The sequence below is a fragment of the Gymnodraco acuticeps genome, unplaced genomic scaffold, assembly GCF_902827175.1.
Source record: "Gymnodraco acuticeps unplaced genomic scaffold, fGymAcu1.1, whole genome shotgun sequence".
Taxonomy (NCBI): domain Eukaryota; kingdom Metazoa; phylum Chordata; class Actinopteri; order Perciformes; family Bathydraconidae; genus Gymnodraco; species Gymnodraco acuticeps.
Window position 1 is genome coordinate 291944 of NW_022989917.1, and position 20557 is coordinate 312500.

Consider the following 20557-nt stretch of genomic DNA (forward strand, 5'->3'; position numbering starts at 1 on the left):
GTGTCGGCGCGGAGGGATAAACTAGCAACAGGTATGTTACTGTTTGAAGAAAAAAATCAAACCTTACCGTTATTTCGAAAGAAAAAACGGCGGGGCAGATTACAATATTAACTGGTGTGTTAATATTTGTTCAATTCTTCTGCAAAGCAAAAAAGTAACCGGCAAGCGCCCGTCGACCGAATGTTAGCTTGGGTTCAGTCCGTGGACCGTTAAGCTAGCCCGGCTACTGATATTCGAGATGTGCTCTGAAGCGAGAAGAGGTGTTTGAATGACGCTGCGTCGTAGCGCAAGCTACTTAAAGGGTGGGTGGATTCCCTGACGTAGACGTCAAGATCACCAGCCAATCAGGATTGGCGTAATGAGATTGATGCTTCTGTTTGCATACGCGTTGAGGCGCATCCATAGTGAGACATCGAACGGAGTGTTATGAATAAGAACTCAAAACTGTCCCGTTGATGTCTTCACGGCTGGACTGTTAGCTGCTCTGAGCATGTCAGTTGGAGCGATGACATCATCGTGCTCCATTACACAGGTGTTTATAGTTGAGCTAACGAGCTCAGTAGAGATCAAAGGTTTCCATTGTTCTGAATGAGAGATGAACCTCTTACATGTGAACGTTTTGTGGAAGAACCGTAACAGATATCTGTGAAATTTCAAAACGTGAAGCATGTCAAGGAAGTTGAGTATCTGAAGTGTAATTTCTGTGTAGTTTCGTGTTAATAATGTGGCCTTTTTGGCAGTTTAACTAAAAGTGTGCGGCTATGGAAGCAAACAAGAGACAGAAGTATTTGAATTTTATTAGACACCGAATTTATAGCATTGAAAATAATTACTTTGAAAATCATGAATCTGAATTTTTTTTGCTCCGAATTTATCTATGTGAAATAAAATTGTAAAAATTCAAGTGAAAAAAATTCGACGTCAAATATTTCGGTGTTTTAAAATTCGATGTAAAAAAATTCGGTGTGTAAAATTCGACGTCAAAAATTGCGATGCAGCCTCATCCGGGCTACTCAGACAGGATAAGCAATCGAGCCCTAATGCAATCAAACCGACTTCTGGCCTATCAGAGCCAAGCGGCAAACCCCGGGACAGTGCGGTGAAGCCCAATGCTGCAAACTGTAGGCGATGGATGCAGATGGGAGCAATTCCCGTAGACCCTTTGTTAAAATGTCCAACTTAACATCAGAAAATGAACATGTTTCTAGCCTGGATCTACAAAAACATATTCTGTATATAGTTAGATTCCCCCTTCATGACAACGGGGCTGCTGCTCCTAGCTCCTCTCTGCTAGCTCCGTTAGCTCCGTGATGCTACAGCGGCTCAGCTCATGAGGAGAACACTACTTGAACTCGGCCATGTTTGTTGTGTTGGTTCCTGGTGGACTATTCGTCCTGCAAATATAGGATTTATCTGCCGTTGAAACAGACCGTCCATGAATGCAGTTTCTTCGGTAAGTCAACCCTGCGTACTTTGTTATGTTACTGGTGTTTTTATTAAGCTAACGTTAATGAATGTTTAGAGTTGGGGTAGCATTTGAGCAATCGTAGCTCCATCTGTGCTAACGATGCTATGCGTAGCATCCAAGAGTGTAAAACATTAAGTGGGATGCTACTGTATACCAAAAGGCTTCTGTGCGAGGTTGCTAAAATAAGGTCATCTTTGTACGTTAGATAGTTAGTTTGCTATTTAGGTTACTGTATGCATTGTTAAGGTTCATTTAAATTCGCTATGCTCTACTATAGCATAAAATAGACTAGCTAACGTCAACGTATTGTTGAAGAGAGGCTTAGTGTATATTAAATCAACCTCACAATGAAATATGTGTATCTTTAAAATATGAACGTCACATTTCAAGATAATAACGCTCCCTTAGATATTGTAATATGGTTTGTTGAACTGGAGTTATTTATTGCAGCTAACCGCCTATCCGACGAACGACCCAAACATTGTTGTTTTTAATATTATTACCAATGCCTCTTTTAATTGTATTATCCTCACACTTGAGAAACAGCCTCATCGTGGCTGTAGAACAGAACATGGAACTTAATTCCTGCATTTAAGGACGATGAATAGCGTAGTCAATGCTTTAGTGACAAGGAAATGATTTGTTTAAATATGATATATGACGTTATCTGTGACTTCAGTGGAAATTAAGCTTATCCATTGCATTGCATTTGTTCAATAGGTTTGTGTCTTACCCTTACGTGTGTGATACATATGAATATGGCATGAAAACAAATTAATTTGACTGACTCATGAAAACCTCATCCAAAGTAACAGTAAAATAAAAAGGACCTACACAATAATACTCAATCAAACTGATACAGTATAAGGACTGTGATATCCAGCCATTTCTTAAGTATAACAATAAGATTATGACCTGTTTTTAAAAGAAGATAAAAAGTTGTTTGCATGGAAAGAAGTCTGTAACCCATGCATGTAACTTTACATCTGTTTGTTCAAAGTGTCCTTAAGGTGATCCAGACAGGCTGGACCAGAGGAGGAGAAACAGACCTGGACCAGAGGAGGAGAGACAGACCTGGACCAGAGGAGGAGAGACAGATCTGGAGTCCTAGCAGCAGAGAACTTCAGCACGGATTCCAAGGTACACCTTTTTCATGCTTTACAAAGAATGCATAAAGTAATGACTCTAATACACTGATAGACATGCCATTAAACATGACTGAATACTAGATCACCTACACATCAGTGATGTTGAGTGTACTTTCTTAGCAAAAGGTTACATTTTACCAAGCAACATCACATAGTGAGAGCTGCGACCCTTTGTCTTTCAGTGAGACAACCGAACAGAGCAAGCTTCCACAGTTGCACTAAGTTTTGATAACAGTTAAATATTATTTTAATAATACATTTATTTCAATGTTGATGAATTTAGAATGGTTTATTCATAATCTGATTATCTTTGTAGTACACTGTTGGATTTAAAAAAACACATTCAAATAAAAATCATTATATTTATGAACAAACAAACACACCTCTTTCTTAAATAACACACTTGCTCAGCAATAATATGTTTTTTGATATTTCTGTTAGGAAAGGACACGCCTGAGAGACAGGACTGCTTCACCATGTTCTCTTTCTCTGAGGGTCCAGAAGAACATCCAAGAGGGAAAGGAAAAGCTGATGTGATGAGATTTAAGAGCAGTACAGGACATTCACTAAGAGACACTTGTATTGTAACACAAAGACCTGCACACTGACTAGTTTTGTAGTCTAACAGGAACTTCATTTGTGTTGTTTTGTGTTTTACGTTGCACAGAGACAGTGTGATTGTCAGGCCTATAAAGTTTGGCAAAAAAAAAGTCAGCTGATCAAATGCATTTGCACTTTGAGCTTCACATCACCTTGTGCCGCCGAGTTTGGAACGTCATAAATAAATGGTACCAATCTTCAGTCAGATGTGAATGTGTAATTTAACATTTTCAGTAAGGATAACCGACAAAAGGAGTGCAGATACAATTTATTGAAATGTGAACTAAAAGTTATCAAGCATGAACCATCACCATTTAAAAAATAAATAAAAACGAAATAATATACATAAGTTACACTAAATGTTAATCTGTTAATTGACAGGCTAGGCCTGTGCAGGTGGTAACAGCTATGCCCAGCATGGGCTAAGTTCTGTAGGTGGTGCAGGTCCTCCTCCATCAGGTCTGGTCCTCCTCCCTCAGGTCTGCAGGGTCTTTCCCTGTGAGGAGGACTCCTCGCAGGGAAAGACCCTCAGCCCTCTCTGGCCAACGCAACAGACAGGACGTTCATGAAGCTGAGGTCTCCCCCCAAAGTCTCTAATCATCCATCCTGTGAATATGAGAGGGGAACAAATAGTGTAATAGATGCTTTGGACAATAAGAAATATAAAGTTAACTGTTGAGTTGCTCAGTTTTTTAGATTGACAGGGTTTAATAACACAAACAAAAGGAGAGAAATAAAGATTGGTCTTTCAATACATTGTGTTGATTTTGTCTTTTGAATTGTTTGTCTGAAGTCAAGTAGCTAGAACTGTTACTTATAGTTTGAATGATACAGTCTGGTTATAATGTGTGGAGGAGGCATCACAGGTAAGAGCACCATTTGTTGTGTTCCATCCACAACACATTGATGTGTGTGTATTTATTTATCTACTATTTCTTGAATCATTACTGTCAGTCCAAAACAAGAGATTTTGTTTTGGTAACATTTAAAAAAAAAAACATTATCTCTTTTCCACTACACTATCTTGAATACTTTAGTTTTTACGTCACTACATTTATCTAACAGCTTTAACATTGTAAAGGTGTCACTTCGGACTCTGGGTAATTATGACAGCATGTCCTACTCAGAGCCCTAGAGTCTCTCGGGCTCTGGTCCTACTAGTTTGAGACTTTGAACAAACCAGACCTTCATCTATTAATGTAGAAAATAGTCGGCACATTACACCATTATGAAAGTAATAATTAGTTAGCTCATTGTTCAAATGAGCTCCAACTACAACAGTTAAGTCAACTCGTGCATCGGTAATAACAATAAATCAAATGATATAATATAATAGAATAACTTGTGTCTACTTTAAATACTCTAACAACACTTGTTGCTAATTATACTAGCATACTTTTACTAAAGTAACATTAACATGTTTAAATGCAGGGCTTTTGTAAGAGAGTATTTCGTATAGTGTAGCATGGTCTACTTGACTTATCTAACCGAAGTGATCGTTACGTTACTTTGCAAACCGTCCCCCCCCCCCCCCCCACACACACACACAAAAGGACACGGTAACGTTGTGATTCACTTCAATTAATGATAACTACGGAGCTTGCTAACAGCAAGGCACAAGGCTACTTCACTCATTTAGCTAGCTAATGTAAGATACAAATGCTGTCGAGCCCTCACTGCTTGTAAGATAAAGAGCACAAACTGACTACTTACCCGAGCGGCGAGCCCCGCTGTTCTCCGTCATTTTTCTCCCGGGTTGTTGTGATCACATGACTGACAAAGCCGTGCTCTGATAGGCCAAGTCAGTTTGATTGCATTAGGGCTCGATTGCTTATCCTGTCTGAGTAGCCCGGATGATGCTGCATCGCAATTTTTGACATCGAATTTTATACACCGAATTTTTTGACATCGAATTTTTTGACGTCGAATTTTTGGGATCTGAATTTGAACATTCGAATTTTTTTCACTTGAATTTTTACATTTTTATTTCACATAGGTAAATTCGGAGCAAAACATTCAGATACATGATTTTCAAAGTAATTATTTTCAATGCTATAAATTCGGTGTCTAATACAATTCGAATACTTCTGTCTCTTGTTTGCTTCCATATACGGCTGCTACCGTGAGGAAATATCTGCCTGAAATTACAATGGGGTTTTAATGGAGGAATGTTGAACGTTTTTGTCACTTCATGCCCTCAAGAGGCATTTTGTTTAATTATTTTTTGCTTAATTATTTGTAATTTTTCAAGCTACGAGATGTTTTGCTACGTTTGTCATAAAAAATTATGTCACAGGAATGTAGGGTTTGGGAATTATGGCAGTTTTAAAAAATAAATGAAGGCAAATCTCAAGATGTTCTACCCTCTAGCTATGACATCACGCACTCTAGTTAATTTTAAAATCTGAAGAAAACCTCTAAAACAAGGTCTGAACAATGTTTAATATCTCTAAAAGTAAGAATCCGATTTAAAAGTTATTTTACACAAATAATCTCAGAAAGATGTGTAACATTTTAAAGTTGGAATGAGGTTTCTGAGTGAAAGTATGAATGAACAGTTAGCAGTTGAAGTCGCATCAAGATTTGTTGAAGTTGAAGAATTTCTCCATTGACTTCAATGGTTAAAAATGTGATGTATTATGGGATGTATCTCTGGAATTATGAAAGTTATGAATGAGAAAAGTAATAGCCATCGATTCCCGACGGGGGTTGAACGTTTTGATGTTCGAACGGAGTTTCTGCGATGTTCAATGCGGGAGGAGAAGAGGGCCAAAATAAGTCGGCGGAATAATACAAATGTTGTCCGTAGAAGAACAGAGAATGCAATTCCTGAAGAAATTGCTAGTGGGAATGCTTTATGCTGAAAATCTGATGCTAAACTGCTATGCTGAAATGTAATGTGTAAGAAGAAAGTGAAGAATTTAGATTGAAATGATACATGAACACTGGGGGCTTGAATGTGTGATGAGAGAAGAAAAGAAAGTAAAAAGGCTTGGAAAAGCAGCAGAATATTTTAACTGCACACTTTTGAACTAACTTGATGGCGAATGATCTGTCACCATGGCAACGACATTTGATGACACCCCATAATACGCTTAGATGCGTTTATGCTTAGATCGTTACCAAACCTGTGAAGTTTTGGGGCGTTTGGAGTATTTTCACTGAAGTTATGAGAAAGCTGTGTTTCATGGCGAGCATTGTGTTGCCATGGCAACGGCATTTGAATAAATCTCAAAACTGGCCCGTAGATGTCTTCGGGAGAAGTTGAGTATCTGAAGTGTAATTTTTGTGTACTTTCGTGTTAATAATGTGGCCTTTTGGCAGTTTAACTAAAGGTGTGCGGCTGCTACCGTGAGGAAATATCTGCCTGAAATTACAATGGGGCTTCAATGGAGGAATGTTGAACGTTTTTGTCACTTCATGCCCTCAAGAGGCATTTTGTTGAATTATTTTTGCTTAATTATTTGTCATTTTTCAAGCTACGAGATGTTTTCCTACGTTTATCATGAACAATTATGTCCCAGGAATGTAGGGTTTGGGAATTATGGCAGTTTAAAAAAAATATATGAAGGCACATTTCAAGATTTCTTACCCTCTAGCTGTGACATCACGCAACTTTTCGTGCGTAGAATTGCGTAGAATTACAAAGAACGCTGTCAAATAATTGTAGTTAGGAAGAAGTATAAAGTTGCATTTCATATAATGTAAAGTACAAGCACAAAACTGTATTCGGTAAGTAAAGTACTTGAGTAAATATATATGTGCAGATTCAAGGCTGTGATGAGCTTTTTGGTGTCAAATGTTCCAAAAGTGGTTGAAAAATGTCTCGTGCTTTAATGCAGAAACACTATTTCACAAGGAAACTCGTGCAATACAATCTTACTCAAATAGAAGTAAAAACGTGTGTACATTGAGAACAGCTTAAAGTACTCATTATAAAATATTATGTTATTAGAGTACAACTTGTTTAATTATTTTAGTTGGGATAGCTATACTATTACATCATCATTTATTAGATGATTATATTGTGTTTTCATTATCTGAAACTGCAAAATAATATTTAAGAGGAAATATAAAGTTGCATAGCATGGAAATACTAAAGTAAAAGTTCATAAACATTTAGTTAGTACAGTAAGTCATTGAGTAAATACCATGGTTAATCTAAATGAAGTGTGAATGGAGGCTGTTATTGAGCTGTATAGTCTCAACTTTAACCAGAGTGTGGGAGAGAAGGGGGAAGGGAGACTGCTTCACAGAAATGAAACTTAAAGTGGCTGCTGACGTACGAACCAGGAAATGAAAGTATAAACAAGCTGCGGTGTGTGCGGTGCAGAGGGACAGATAAAAACACACACAGCGAGGAGGACACTTCCCTGCAGAGACTGAGGATGAAGCTGCTTCACATGGCTGCGGCTCTGCTGTCTGCATGGGTCCTCACAGCTACTGCTGCAGGGCCTGAAACAGGTACACACACACACACACACACACACACACACACACACACACACACACACACACACACACACACACACACACACACACACACACACACACACACACACACACACACACACACACACACACACACACACACACACACACCTCCTGGTTGCATGCATGTTAAGTGAACCCAAATACCATTTCTTTCAGAGGGACATTTTTTGCAACTTCTCTAACAGCATAATAAGTTAAAGTACTCTAGCAGTCAGATAACAAGTGTGTTCTTATTTTGTATTTATTTATTTAAGATTGAACAATGCAAATTAATGAACATCCTGTAAATGTGCCAGATTTAGCCATAAGGGTTCATTTTCATCTGCAGTCCCTTGCAGGTTAAGGGCATTACAAAAAAAACACAAGAGCACAGAGCCCAGAACACATGAGAATGTGTGTGTGTGCATGCGTGTGTTTGTGCATGTGTGCGTGCGTGTTTGTGCGTGGTGTAGCAAGTTTTGGGAGACATACTTCTATGGGATGTGTTTGTTTGTTACTTTAGCTCGAAGCCATCTGCAATATTGAACAACAAACTTTATTACAAATAAACAAGTTGACTTGGGATGGGCTGCAGAATGACTTGGTTGAGATGACCCGTCATCACTGGGGGAAGAAGTACTCAGATACAAGTAAAAGCCTGCAATCGAAATGTTGGCATGAAAATATATTTAAAGTACCAAAAGTACTCTTTATGTAGAGCCTATTTTAGAATAATATGTATTTTATCATTGGATTCTAATTATGAATCCATTAATTTGAACATTTTAATTTTGCAGCTGATAATAAGTTAAAACAATTAAATACTCCATAATAATATGTTATAATTCATAAGTAAATTACATTTTTGAAATAACAATATAAACGTGCAAACTAATCTTTTCAAATAAATGTACTTAGTAAAATGTTTTATATTTGCTTTTGGTGGATAAAAAGTATGAAGTAGTATACATCGAAATACAAGAGGAAAGTGCAAGTAGGCCTACTTAAAAAATGTACTTGAGTACAAAACTTAGTTACTTTGCATCACTTTAAGTTTCATTTCTGTGAAGCAGTCTCCCTTCCCCCTTCTCTCCCACACTCTGGTTAAAGTTGAGACTATACAGCTCAATAACAGCCTCCATTCACACTTCATTCAACCATCTTGTTTTTACCCTGATTAGTGTATTATGCTTGTGCTACGATTAGATGGCTCAACTTGGTCGAAAAGTGTCTCCGAGAACAGAAGGTGTAACTTTATTCTGCTGAGCGGTTTTCTACCAAGTTGAGCCACCTAATATGTGCAGCAACCAGGAGATAATCAGCTCTTATTATAACTGTATAACTGTATACCAGTGTAGTATGCATGAGTAAGATGCAGATGTAATACTATGCTAACCACTTGTTTGTGTGGCTCATTTTCCTCTTGTTTTCTATAGGAGTTTCCAGAGTTAATTTAAATGGGAAGATGTTCACTTTGTCTAGTTCTGCAGGGGGGATATTCTTCTACCCCCCCGAGTTTTATACCACTCCCTACCCAACTCGAAGATACCCCACCACGCCCTACTACACCACCACACGCCCCTACATCCCAGAGTCCACTGTCAGCCGGAAATACAGCCCCACCACCACCCGCCGCTACACCACCACCCGCCGCTACACCACCAAACCCACCACCCGCAACACCACCAAACCCACCACCCGCAACACCACCAAACCCACCACCCGCAACACCACCAAACCCACCACCCGCTACACCACCAAACCCATCACCAAACCCACCACCCAATACCCCACCACCACCCAATACCACACCACCACCCTCCCCCCGCCCACAGCACCCTACGCTAGAGGTGAGTATCCATTCACAAACTACATGCCCAACAGAACCACAGTGTGCATCTCAAAATGTTTCTTCAAATGTATTTATTTTTTTATTTCTAGGCAAGTTTCTTTTTAATTGACTTTTTCTAAACACAAAACAGGTCACAGGAGAAAATACTGTTTTAGGTCATGTTAAAGAAAAATTAAGGTTGAACATATTTTTTCCAAAATCATATATGGAAATGTATTTATGCCCTATGGATATAGGTGGAATGTTCGCACTCTTCCTTAACAAAGCAATACATATATTTAAGGAACTATGATTTGGCGTTGAGAGCGGTAGTCTTTCTTTTGTTCCACTGATGGTAACTGCGGTGGCTGACAGGTGCAAGTGCGCTACAGAGAAGATGCAAATATAAAAATACAAATGTGCCAAACCACATGCAAACAAAGAAACATGCACACCAACTGAAGGAAACATGCACAGCGTTTTAAAAAAGTGGAGCCGAAACGAAAAGCTGCAAATAATAAAACGATGCAATTAAAAAAATTAAATCGCTGCAAAAAGCTCAAAACACAATTTAAGCCAGGGGACACATAACACTGATGCACATAGCTGGGACCAGGACGGATTATAACTGCCACTGGAAACTAAACTAAAAGTTATAATGGGTCTATTTGAACAATGTGACCACATGATTCCTTCAGATATCATTGCAGATCTGTTGGAAGCTAGCAAGCTAAAGTAGCTAACCTAGTCATTTCAAATATACTAACAATGATTTAAGATTATGAATAAATAACTCTGCCTACACAGTTGGCCAACTTTACAATTTGCGAACGTCAACATGCGCTCCGGTCCCAGCTGGGTGCATCACTTTTTACTGTCCCCGTTCCCGTGTTTGGAACTCCCTGTTTTATTATCTGCATTCATTTGCACTTTTAAAAAAAAGAAGTGCATTCTGTTTTAATCTTCAGCGTTTTGTATTTGCAGCGTTTCGTATATATATTATACTTTAAGTAAACGCTGCGCAGGATTTCGTCAAGTTGGTGGACATTTGAAATAAATGTCTGCACTTTTAATAGTGTAATTATGATGTATATTATGATGTTCCTTATTTAATGAATGTGCAACAACAATCATCCTGTGACCAGATGTGTCCGTGTGTCTGCGATACCTGACGGACGCCCCAACGACACTCTTCACACTTCGTCAGTCCAGATACCCTCTGCGCTTCACAGTCGATTATGCTGATCTAAAGTATTATCTGGACATGGATCCGTATGGTGGGCAGACTTTGATCTTTCGACCCAACATAAAGTTTTGGCCAGGCATCAAATCAGAAGTCTGGAGCAGAGTCTGCCTCACCGTGGACAACATGAAGTATGTGGCCCAGGTGTTCAGCGGCTTAAAGACCAGCATCAGGAAGCTGCTGCCTAGACAGGTGAGAACAAAATCTCACACACACTGAAGAGAATGTTCCCAGTTTTGCCTTTTTATAACTAGATAATCAGACTGTATTTGATTTGAACAAAAAAAAGAGAGAGCATTAATCACAATTCAAATATGTGATTTATGATGATTAATTAGATAATTATTGGCATACAGTCTGACCATTTTCCAAAACTTAGCTCAGCATCGACAAAGAGAAGGAGGCTGTGATTGCCCTCTGTATAAACAGGTGTAATGTGCACTTTAATAAATCGTATGGCAATATTTTTTCTGCAGCTATCATATTTTAAGCACCTTATTTCTCCACTTACTCCGCCTCCTTTCCTTTATTTATATTATTATTTTATTTGTATATATATTTTTTTTTAAACAATATTTTCATACACAATGAATGAAAAGACAATATTAAACCATTATTCATATAAAGATGGAGACACGCCCTAAAAATGTAATTGGGTATCCCCGATATATAAAGGTATAAACAATATATAAATAAATATAAAATATTTAAAATATATATATAAAAATATATAAATATATAGAATATATAAATATAAAATATAATCAGTTTAATAAACCACAACTCACTATGAAGATTCAGAAGCACATTTGAAGTTCAATTTGCATCAGGTCCGTCTATAAAAGAGGTTAAGAGCTTTTTAAGAACTAGATAAAAACAATAACCATGGCACATTAACCTTTTACAAACTTTAAAAGATGAACGAAGCCTGCAATATTTCTTGTTTTTATATCTGAAAAAGGGTTTTAGCATTGTAATCATTGCCTCTAATATGATCTACTTGTCTTTGTGTGTGTGTGTGTGTGTGTGTGTGTGTGTGTGTGTGTGTTCAGTGGGTGTCGTCAGGTGCGCCTGTGATGGATTTTTCAGAATTCAATGGTCAGTTGACCGATGTGCAGATGTGGGATTATACTATCAGCAAAGTAGATGTCATCAACTACATGACCCGCGGCGCTGTCTCCGGGTACGTGAGCTGATCTGAGGACTGATCTGTGTATTGTATATAAATATGTGTGTGTGTATTCCAACATAAGATATTAAAGGACAAACCAAAAGTCATAAAGAAATAAAATAGTGAAATAAATATTGTAAGAGACATAAATAGAAAATGATTGATAAACTCAGAATCAGGTATTCATGCAGACCATGGTAGTTAAACACAGTATGTACATACATAAATATATTGTTAAGATAATTTTGATAAACATTTCAGACTTGTTTTAAATCCACCATTTGAAAATATATTCATGTTTTTTAGGCCCTACAGCGGCTCCCTCCTTACCTGGTCCTACATCAGCTACTCCCCCAGTGGAAACACACTGTTGGAGGATGACGAGTGGCAGGCTCGACAGCCAATCAGCAGCAGCAGGGGGAGGGGGAGGAAAAAGCGAGTGAAAAATATGTTTAATGAGGTGGAACACAACAGAGTACAGCTTTAATGAAACACACAGGGGCATGTGTGGGAAAGCCGTACTGTTGCATTTCATAATAAATCACTCACAAATCTAAATTAAGAGGCAAATAATCATAAATAAAATGATACTGATAACTGATTAAAGTCGTTGATTACCATACATGTATTTACAAGACTACAAACAAGTCTAAATAATGGAATCAACAATTATTTCTAGCTTTTACTAACATGTTTAACATATCTGTATTTCTAATTATAGAACAATAAAGAGATGGCTTACACAATATTGGAATTGGTTGTACATTTAATATAACACCTGACAGTGTTATAAAGGAAGAGTTTAACATGATGGGAATATGTTTATTTGTAATCCGCCTTCTGGTTATATTCCTCCACCACCCAGTCAAGTCACAGCTTACATCCATGTTTCTCCAAATCATATTCACTTTCTCATTTTCATCCTTAAATCTAAATCGATGTTTGTGCCAAATTTGAAGAAATTCCGTCCAGTTGTTCCCGAGATATCTTGTTCACGAAATGAACAGAGACGTAGACCTACAACCCTAAAACCTTCTAACAAAACCGATGCTCTCTGACAAGACAAGCGAGATAATGCTTTCAAATTTAAAGGGGACCTATCATGCAAAATGCACTTGTGTACGTCTTTTATACATGAATGTGTCCCCGGTGTGTCAGGGAACTCACAAAGCGTCAGAAAACACAACCCTCTCTCTTTTCCTCTTTTCCTCTTTTCCTCCATACCCAAATCTCTAAAAACGGGGCTGCAACGGATCTGATACAGATTTGAAATTGTTCTGACGTCAGAAACGGGGTGCTCCGCCTATATGGGCAACTCTCCACCAATCAGGGGAATGAGAGGTTGCGTGGCATGGAACAGCATGGTAACATGATGCTCGTGCCTCGCCCCCCTCCTTCGTCAGCTGCAGCTCATTTGCCACAGAATTAGCCCTTGAAAAAACAGGGCTGGAATAGAGCAAATAGAGCGAAATGAGGCATGGCTAAAATGCATGATCTGTTTGGTATTTTGAAAAAAAAACTTCACAGACATGTTTTATATAGGTATGGCCCTACAATATATTATTTAAATATAGCATGATAGGTCCACTTTAAACTAGAAAATAATAATTAGAAAATAAAATCGATGACCAGAACCTGAAAGAATACTCTTGGGAAAATGTGATTTGAAAACTACAATAAATAGGGCTACACAAAGTGGAGAAATGTGTGCTATTATTGTTCACCAAGCTATAGAAACAGCTTAGCTAACTGAGCTAACGTTAGCAGTGCAAACAACGGGCCCAAATATTACAATTTGAACTATAATAATCGAGATTCTTGAAGTCAATTTGCTCGTTACATGTTTTTCACTTTATAAAACCTGTTATTTCAACAGACAAAAAAAGCTACTGTGGCTACTAGCAGCCATCTAAATATTAAAATATGAACTGTTATCCTTTGGATCCTTGGAGTTTTTTTATTTATTTGTAACATGTTATTCATTTTAAAAAGAAAGCTACTGTTGCTACTAGCTTGGAAGCTAAATAGTTTCCTTAGCTTTCCACATTTCAAGGAACTAGCTTACTTTCACTAGTAAAAGCCTACACTAGCTAACATTATATATAGCCCAAAATACAACTACAATAGTTAATGAGAACTCTTTAAGCAGATCGCGTTCACACCGGAATAAATCGCGTTCACATCGGAATAAATCCCTGGGGGTGGATTAGGCAAATTAAACCGCTGACGTCACTTCTTCTGTTTTGGGTTTACTGGCAGGCCGCAAACAACTTCACAGCGTATACATCCACCCGAAGTCCCCGGCCGGAAGTCCCCGGAGTTGGGGACTGGCTTCAGTAGAAGCTGCTGGGACTCCCAGCAGCTTCTACTGAAGCCTTCCGAGTAAATCGCCAGAACGCCGACACCTCCTCATCTCCACCGCTCCCATGTTTTCTTTTGTGTTGCCATAAATTAGTCTCTCTCCATTTGTGCGCTGGGCTAATGCTAATAATGCTAACGCGAGGATAATAAAATGGCGGCTTCACAAAAACTTTTTGGGAGTTTTACGGGGTGTGGTTTGCATTCCGCCCAGCCAATCAGACATAGGAACCTTTTTCTCCCACGAAAACGGAAAAGGGGGTAAAAAGGTTCTCATGAACTAATTTAGTTCAGAGGGCTTTTTGGTGTGAACGCAAATATATCTGAGTTAGTTCTGATGAACTATTATGGGAAAAGTACTCCGGTGTGAACGCGCCAAATAGTCGCTTTCACACCGCAGTACTTTTCCCACAAAGGTTCATCAGAACTTAGTTCATGAGAACTCTTTAGTTCTCATGAACTAAGTACAGATCGCGTTCACACCGGAATAAGTTCCTGGGGGAGGATTAGGCAAATGAAGCCGCTGACGTCACTTCTTCTTCTTCTGCTTTGGGTTTACTGGCAGGCCGCAAACAACTTCACGGAGTATACTGCCACCCGAAGTCCCCGCAGTTGGGGACTGGCTTCAGTAGAAGCTGCTGGGACTCCCAGCAGCTTCACATTTCGGAAATATATCGGAACTAAAGTGGGAACAGTACTGCGGTGTGAATGCGCCTTATGTCATATTCAAGTTATTAGAAGTTGTGTTGTGCAAAGCTAGCTAGATGAAACTTCCAAAGTGTAAAAAAATGCCAGTATTTGATTGTTTTAAATTGTAATACTTTATAAAGCAATCAAGCAAACAACGTCCTGAAATATACTCAGTAGTAAGTATATTTGAACAGGTTCAAGTTACAATAAAGTAAACAAAAGACTGATACATATTTTAATATGCTTACAAAACAAAGCAAGCTGTAGGTAGGCCATCATGTGAAAACAAGAGCAATTTCATACATTTCCATGTAACACTATTAATACTTTTATTAAAACCGTGGTCCTTCAGGTCCTTAGTGGTTAAGTAGTAGTGGCTTCAATAAAAACAAAAGCAGTGACGTTTCAGTAAAATGTGTAGCTATGCAACATGATGGGCTCTTATTTAGTTTACGCTGACATTATGAATTTGTAGTGTCTTATTTAATGTAACAATCTAAATAATTTGATAGAAGTCATACCATGGAATAAAAAAAAAATGTGTATTGCTGTTAAATGGAAAAGTTCAAGACTGAAATAAAACAACTGTGCTTTAGTAATTAGTAGTTTTACTTTTAATATGGTAAAATGTTGTAGTAATACTTCATTTAGGTAAATGGTCTGAGGATTCTTCCACCTGTTTTTCGGGACAAAGTCCATGCCTGTCAGATCACGTACTAATCAAATAATAGGTGTTTTTGCTCTCATCTCGTATTTTAATCTCAAACCTACTGTATCAGTTATTGTAAATCATAATCACCATTTTGCTTAATTTTCTGATATTTTTCTGGGATTAAAATCACAATATTTTAGGCTCAGCCAAAATCTTATAACTAGAAAATACTACAAATTCAGAATGTCAAGGAGTCTCAAAATCGTTTTTATCAGCCTAAGAAAGGTGAATTACAATTGTATGGAGCATCGCTATTTATAATCTGTTGTAATAGCAAAATAATTATTGTACATAGATCTGGGCCACCATTTCACTTTACACCATCATGTACAAAACTCTGAATTATCTACAATTAGTAATGTGGAATATGAGATTAGCCCTCCATAAAATAAAATAAAAGTTTTCTTTACAAATATAAAACTTACATGGCTGCCCAGATGCCACAGGTTTTTTCAACCATCACATCCTTTAGTTATTTTTCTTAGCAATTATCTGCAAGACAGCATTTACTGTATACAACATGTTTTGCATGAAGGCTTAAAGGAAAAAAACACAAGAGGTCCATTTAACATTTTTGAAACAAGTGGTATTTTGAAATGCACACACACACACTTACTGTAATTGCAGTCATGTGGGACCACTAATTACAGTTTTAGAAAATGCTTATAGGTCATCACACTCTGAAAATACAAATAACCGTATTCAGTTAAATGTCCTGTTATTGCTCTCATTATAGATACTTTTTGTTAATGTTTTACATTGTTAGGTGCCCAGGAATGTCCATGACGTGTACAATTTAGCCAGCTGCAAGATCTTATTCAATTATTCTAATAAATGGCCAGTAACATTAACCTATGTCATTGTTCAACTATAGTTCTGTAAACATGATTGAATTGATTTTTTCTGAAACCACTGAATCCAAAAATGTAGTCTGAAGTGTTTCTATGTCAATGGAATATAATAAGTAGTTATTAATTCAAACATGCAGCTGTAAAAGACCCAGCAGTGCTTATTATTCCTATATTAGACAATCATTTGTTGGGGTACTTGTACTTTCTCTTTCTAGGTTTGAAGTTTAAACAATGCATCTGTGTAGTTACTTGTTTTATCCACAAAATAAATAACACACTTCAACCATAGTTTTTGTCTGAAGGCAACATAGACGATCCTGAGCAAGATGCCTGATCAGAGTGTTTGTCAGAAGCGTTTCTTCAGCAAGTCAATTCATTTAGTAAAAACAATCATTGAGCCTTGAGCTTAAGCTAAACAAGCTCATGACATCTTTACAGGAACTCGAGTGAGATTCATTCATCAAGTATGTGTTGCTCTCACTCCTGTACAGTAAGGCACCAGCATCCTTTTAGCCCAAATCATAACGCTCAGTTTTAACAATGCTAGCTGTAGTGTTTGTTGAATGCACACAAGAATCCATAATGGTTACTAAACTCAGAAATATGTCACGGTTTCTTTTTTTAACCTGTTTTCTTTGTTGTTGTGTATTCCCCCAATTTCCAGAATGTTTCCTTACTGGAAAGTTTAGGAGATGGAGGATGACTGACACTCTGAATAATGTATGGAAATAAATAATGCTTCATTTATGATGACAGAATTATTTAGTTTTGGTTATTTAAAAATAAAAATAAAGCCTGCAATGTGCTCCAGAAATTGAGAATTTAGTATGCGTTCTTTACTTTTTCTCCAACTTGACTGGAATTCCCTCTTCACAAACATTTTGACTTTCACAAAAACATTTCTTAATAATTACAACTTCTGACTTTTCAATTTAAAATCCAAAATCCGGACTTAACATCTCATAATTCAAAATATTAAACATAGCGTCTTACATTTAGTATATTTAACTGTCTTATAATTTTATCTCAAACATTTCATAAGCTTCTTTGCAAACTGGGATTTTATAGTTTTACACTCGGGCGAAATACTTTCTTTTGTTTCTGTAAAGACTAAAAGTTTGGATTCAGTTTTCCAAAAAATACACATCTAATGGCAATGACCCACGGCAAGATTTCTGAACATCTCAGGACAATTTGAAATGTTTCCCTCAGACAGTTCTGATAAGATCATGTGACAGGTATACATGGATGTGATTGGCTGCTGACAACACAAAACAATAATCGTTATACCGCATGGATATGTGGTTATTACAGGGTCGCTGGTGCTTAATGCTCTGTGTGTGTTGTAATAAAGCACTGCTTGGCTCTGCTCAGCTCAGTTTGTAAAAATGTGTGTGTGTGTGTGTGTGTGTGTGTGTGTGTGTGTGTGTGTGTGTGTGTGTGTGGTGTGTGTGTGTGTGTGTGTGTGTGTGTGAAGGGCACACTGCACCAGGGAGCAATGAAGTGCACTTCTTTAAAAAAAACCTTTTGGTTATATTTAAATGGTTGAAAAGAGTCAATTCCACTGGACTGCAGCAGTCTATTGTCAAATTTAAAAAAGTAAAAACCTCAAGAGGTAAAAATGCTGAGGGTCAAAGGTCAGCTGGGTTCGTCTTCCTGCTCCTACCTTCAAATCATTCTGCACACAGAAGAGGCTCTGGTATTACGCTGCATGCTGCAGAAGAGGCTCTGGTATTGCTTGTTTCACCTCCTGAAAGGAGGAGTTTATATGGCGCTCCTCTGCCTCCTCCTGCTGGTCATTTGAACGCCCCACGATCACCAAGACGTGAGGGATGGGTTCAGTCTGAATCCCACTGAGCCGCCGTGGGAGCAAATTGAGAGAAACATTTGTAAATAAACCTAAAGGTTGAATGTATATTTCAGGAAACAAAAACTTGCTGTGTGCTTTCAATGCAAGACCAGATGAGATCCTCACACTGGGCCCGGTCAGAGTAGCCTGGGGGGCCCTTCATCGATCCTGGGAGCCAATTGGGAAGAGACCCACTACCCCTCAAACTTTAAAACAAGCTCATACTGGGGTTATAGTTGCAGAGCACTGAGAAAGGGTCAGGGTGTGGAGGGCTTGTGGAGGATGCCCTGCAGGTCCTCTGGGAGGGCCAGGATGACGGCATCAATGTGGGCCCTCAGCTTGGCCACGGTCCCCGGACGCACAGGGAGCTGCTCCCTCTCCGCCTGAGTCTGCAGCAGAGAACAGTTCATTCTATTAGTACAAGTCATTTGAAATCCACAGTGACGCATTTATATGGCGGCAAATCTCTGTCATAAATCGCGAGGGCATAAGAGATCCACACGAGCACAAGTCAAGCAGCCGCATATTATTTTCGCGAGCACTAAAACGGCACTCGCGCGAGAGCAATATTGAAGCCTGCAGGGGAGAAACATGCCTTGAGCATGTGCAGCATCTACATGCGCTCTCCTTGGTCTCCTGCGCTCTCGCGAGCAATTCCTGCTCTTCTGCTCGTGAAACTCTGGCCTGCTCTCACTCGCGGAGACATGTTAGGAAGTGGGCGTACCGTGTCCCAGTAACGCCAAATCTAATTGGTTACACCCCTCCTCTTTTATGATTGGCCGTTGTCTGGATTTAAACCAAGAAGTACTTTTTGTCCCTCTCTAACGTGATGAAATATGGCTGTGGAAACGTCTCACGTAAGTTACTTTACTAATGATTGTTTTAATTAAAGGCATGCTTTTGTATTCTGTGGTTATTCCACAAGAGCCGTTCTTACTTATAAATGGATTGAGTTTTTTTTAGATAATACATTTATACATATTTTTCAAAAGTATTCAAACAATTCTATTATAAAGATAAGAAACAATTACCTTTTCGGTCTTCTTGACATATGATAATATAAAATGCAGCTTTCAAAAACTGAATTTGGAATTAATAATTTGATTACTTTAGCAAAATATTTTATTCACAAATGTCGCTTTTTCAAAATGTCCACAGTTTTTATTGCCTTTCTCAAAGAACAGGGTGTCCGCGGGGTCTTCAAAAGTATTAAAAGTTGATAAATCAATTTAGAGAAAATTAATTAAGGCTATTAAAAAGTATTAACCTCTTAAGCCCCACGGACCCGAGCTCGGGTCCGAAAATGCTATATATGTAGCAACAGTGCTATATCTGAAGTGTCATTCATGAAACAATTAATATTCCATACCCATCTGACCGGAGGAAACTTGGCTTACTGACGATACGAAAACAATTTTTTTTTCGAAAAATAAGTCTCACAAGAAGCCTCTAAATGACCCCATGTCAAAAACGGGCAATTGCTATGTCTGCTCATAACTCACAAAAACGATCATTTATAATTCATCCTTTCCGCACAAACAACACATTTTCTGAAAGCTGAGATTCCACAGATTCCATGGGTGTACACCCCATCACTACAGGCACAACATTCACCGAGCTGGCAGCCACAACATAGCAAGTAAACAATATCAGTTTTCAAATCCCTGACAATAATTAGGTCTTACCTTGGCTGTTTTGTGATCAAAAGTTGTGTTCAAAGGAATAAAAACGCTGCTCAGGGTTAATCCAATGTCTCTTGTCACTTTAAAATGATTACTGAGAATCAATCCTTTCATTCACGTCAGAAGAGTAGGTCCAACGATTAACAGTCCGTGGATTCAGCTGCGGGAGCTGCTTTTTACGCATAGCTCCCCCTCCACAGGCATGACGTATTTACGTAATTTGAAACTGCTACTCGATTCGATTGGCTCTAACGATTCTAAAAAGGTGTCAATCACCCAAATCGACCAATGGGTTCCAGAGATAGGAGTTTGCGTAAGTATAAATTAAGGCAGTATCAGCTGATTTACGCACCACCCAGTCTTTGTACGCTGCATACTAGGCTATAGCGTAGCATAGCATGTCCCGCGGCGACAGGAGAGCAGAGAACGGCAGATCGATCAGCGAAACAGCAGGATTTGTTTTCTTTGTCTTCATTGTAGC

The 20557-nt window shown here is 38.3% G+C and overlaps 2 protein-coding genes across 2 annotated transcripts in view; one reads left to right on the top strand and one right to left on the bottom strand.

The window, feature by feature from the left end:
• The first annotated feature begins 7533 nt into the window (after positions 1–7533).
• On the top strand, positions 7534–12682 carry LOC117542251. The gene is made up of 5 exons (XM_034209824.1): positions 7534–7680; positions 9126–9539; positions 10666–10955; positions 11816–11946; positions 12241–12682. The coding sequence occupies exons 1-5, from the start codon at positions 7605–7607 to the stop codon at positions 12419–12421; spliced, it is 1092 nt and encodes a 363-aa protein (XP_034065715.1). The 5' UTR covers positions 7534–7604; the 3' UTR covers positions 12422–12682.
• A 2521-nt stretch (positions 12683–15203) lies between these two features.
• The window catches only part of dennd6aa (DENN/MADD domain containing 6Aa), a 30676-nt gene continuing 25322 nt past the window's right edge, over positions 15204–20557 (bottom strand). Inside the window, exon 19 of the mRNA XM_034209823.1 lies at positions 15204–18783. Coding sequence (XP_034065714.1) covers positions 18652–18783 — 132 coding nt within the window. The 3' untranslated portion in view covers positions 15204–18651. The remainder of the gene's footprint in view (positions 18784–20557) is intronic.

What these genes read in the sequence shown, in the direction of transcription:
- LOC117542251 (XM_034209824.1), top strand. Translation starts at nt 7,605, where the DNA reads ATGAAGCTGCTTCACATGGCTGCGGCTCTGCTGTCTGCATGGGTCCTC. An exon ending in CACAGCACCCTACGCTAGAG is followed by an intron (nt 9,540 to 10,665) that starts GTGAGTATCCAT and finishes TCCTGTGACCAG; the next exon opens with ATGTGTCCGTGTGTCTGCGA. An exon ending in GGAAGCTGCTGCCTAGACAG is followed by an intron (nt 10,956 to 11,815) that starts GTGAGAACAAAA and finishes GTGTGTGTTCAG; the next exon opens with TGGGTGTCGTCAGGTGCGCC.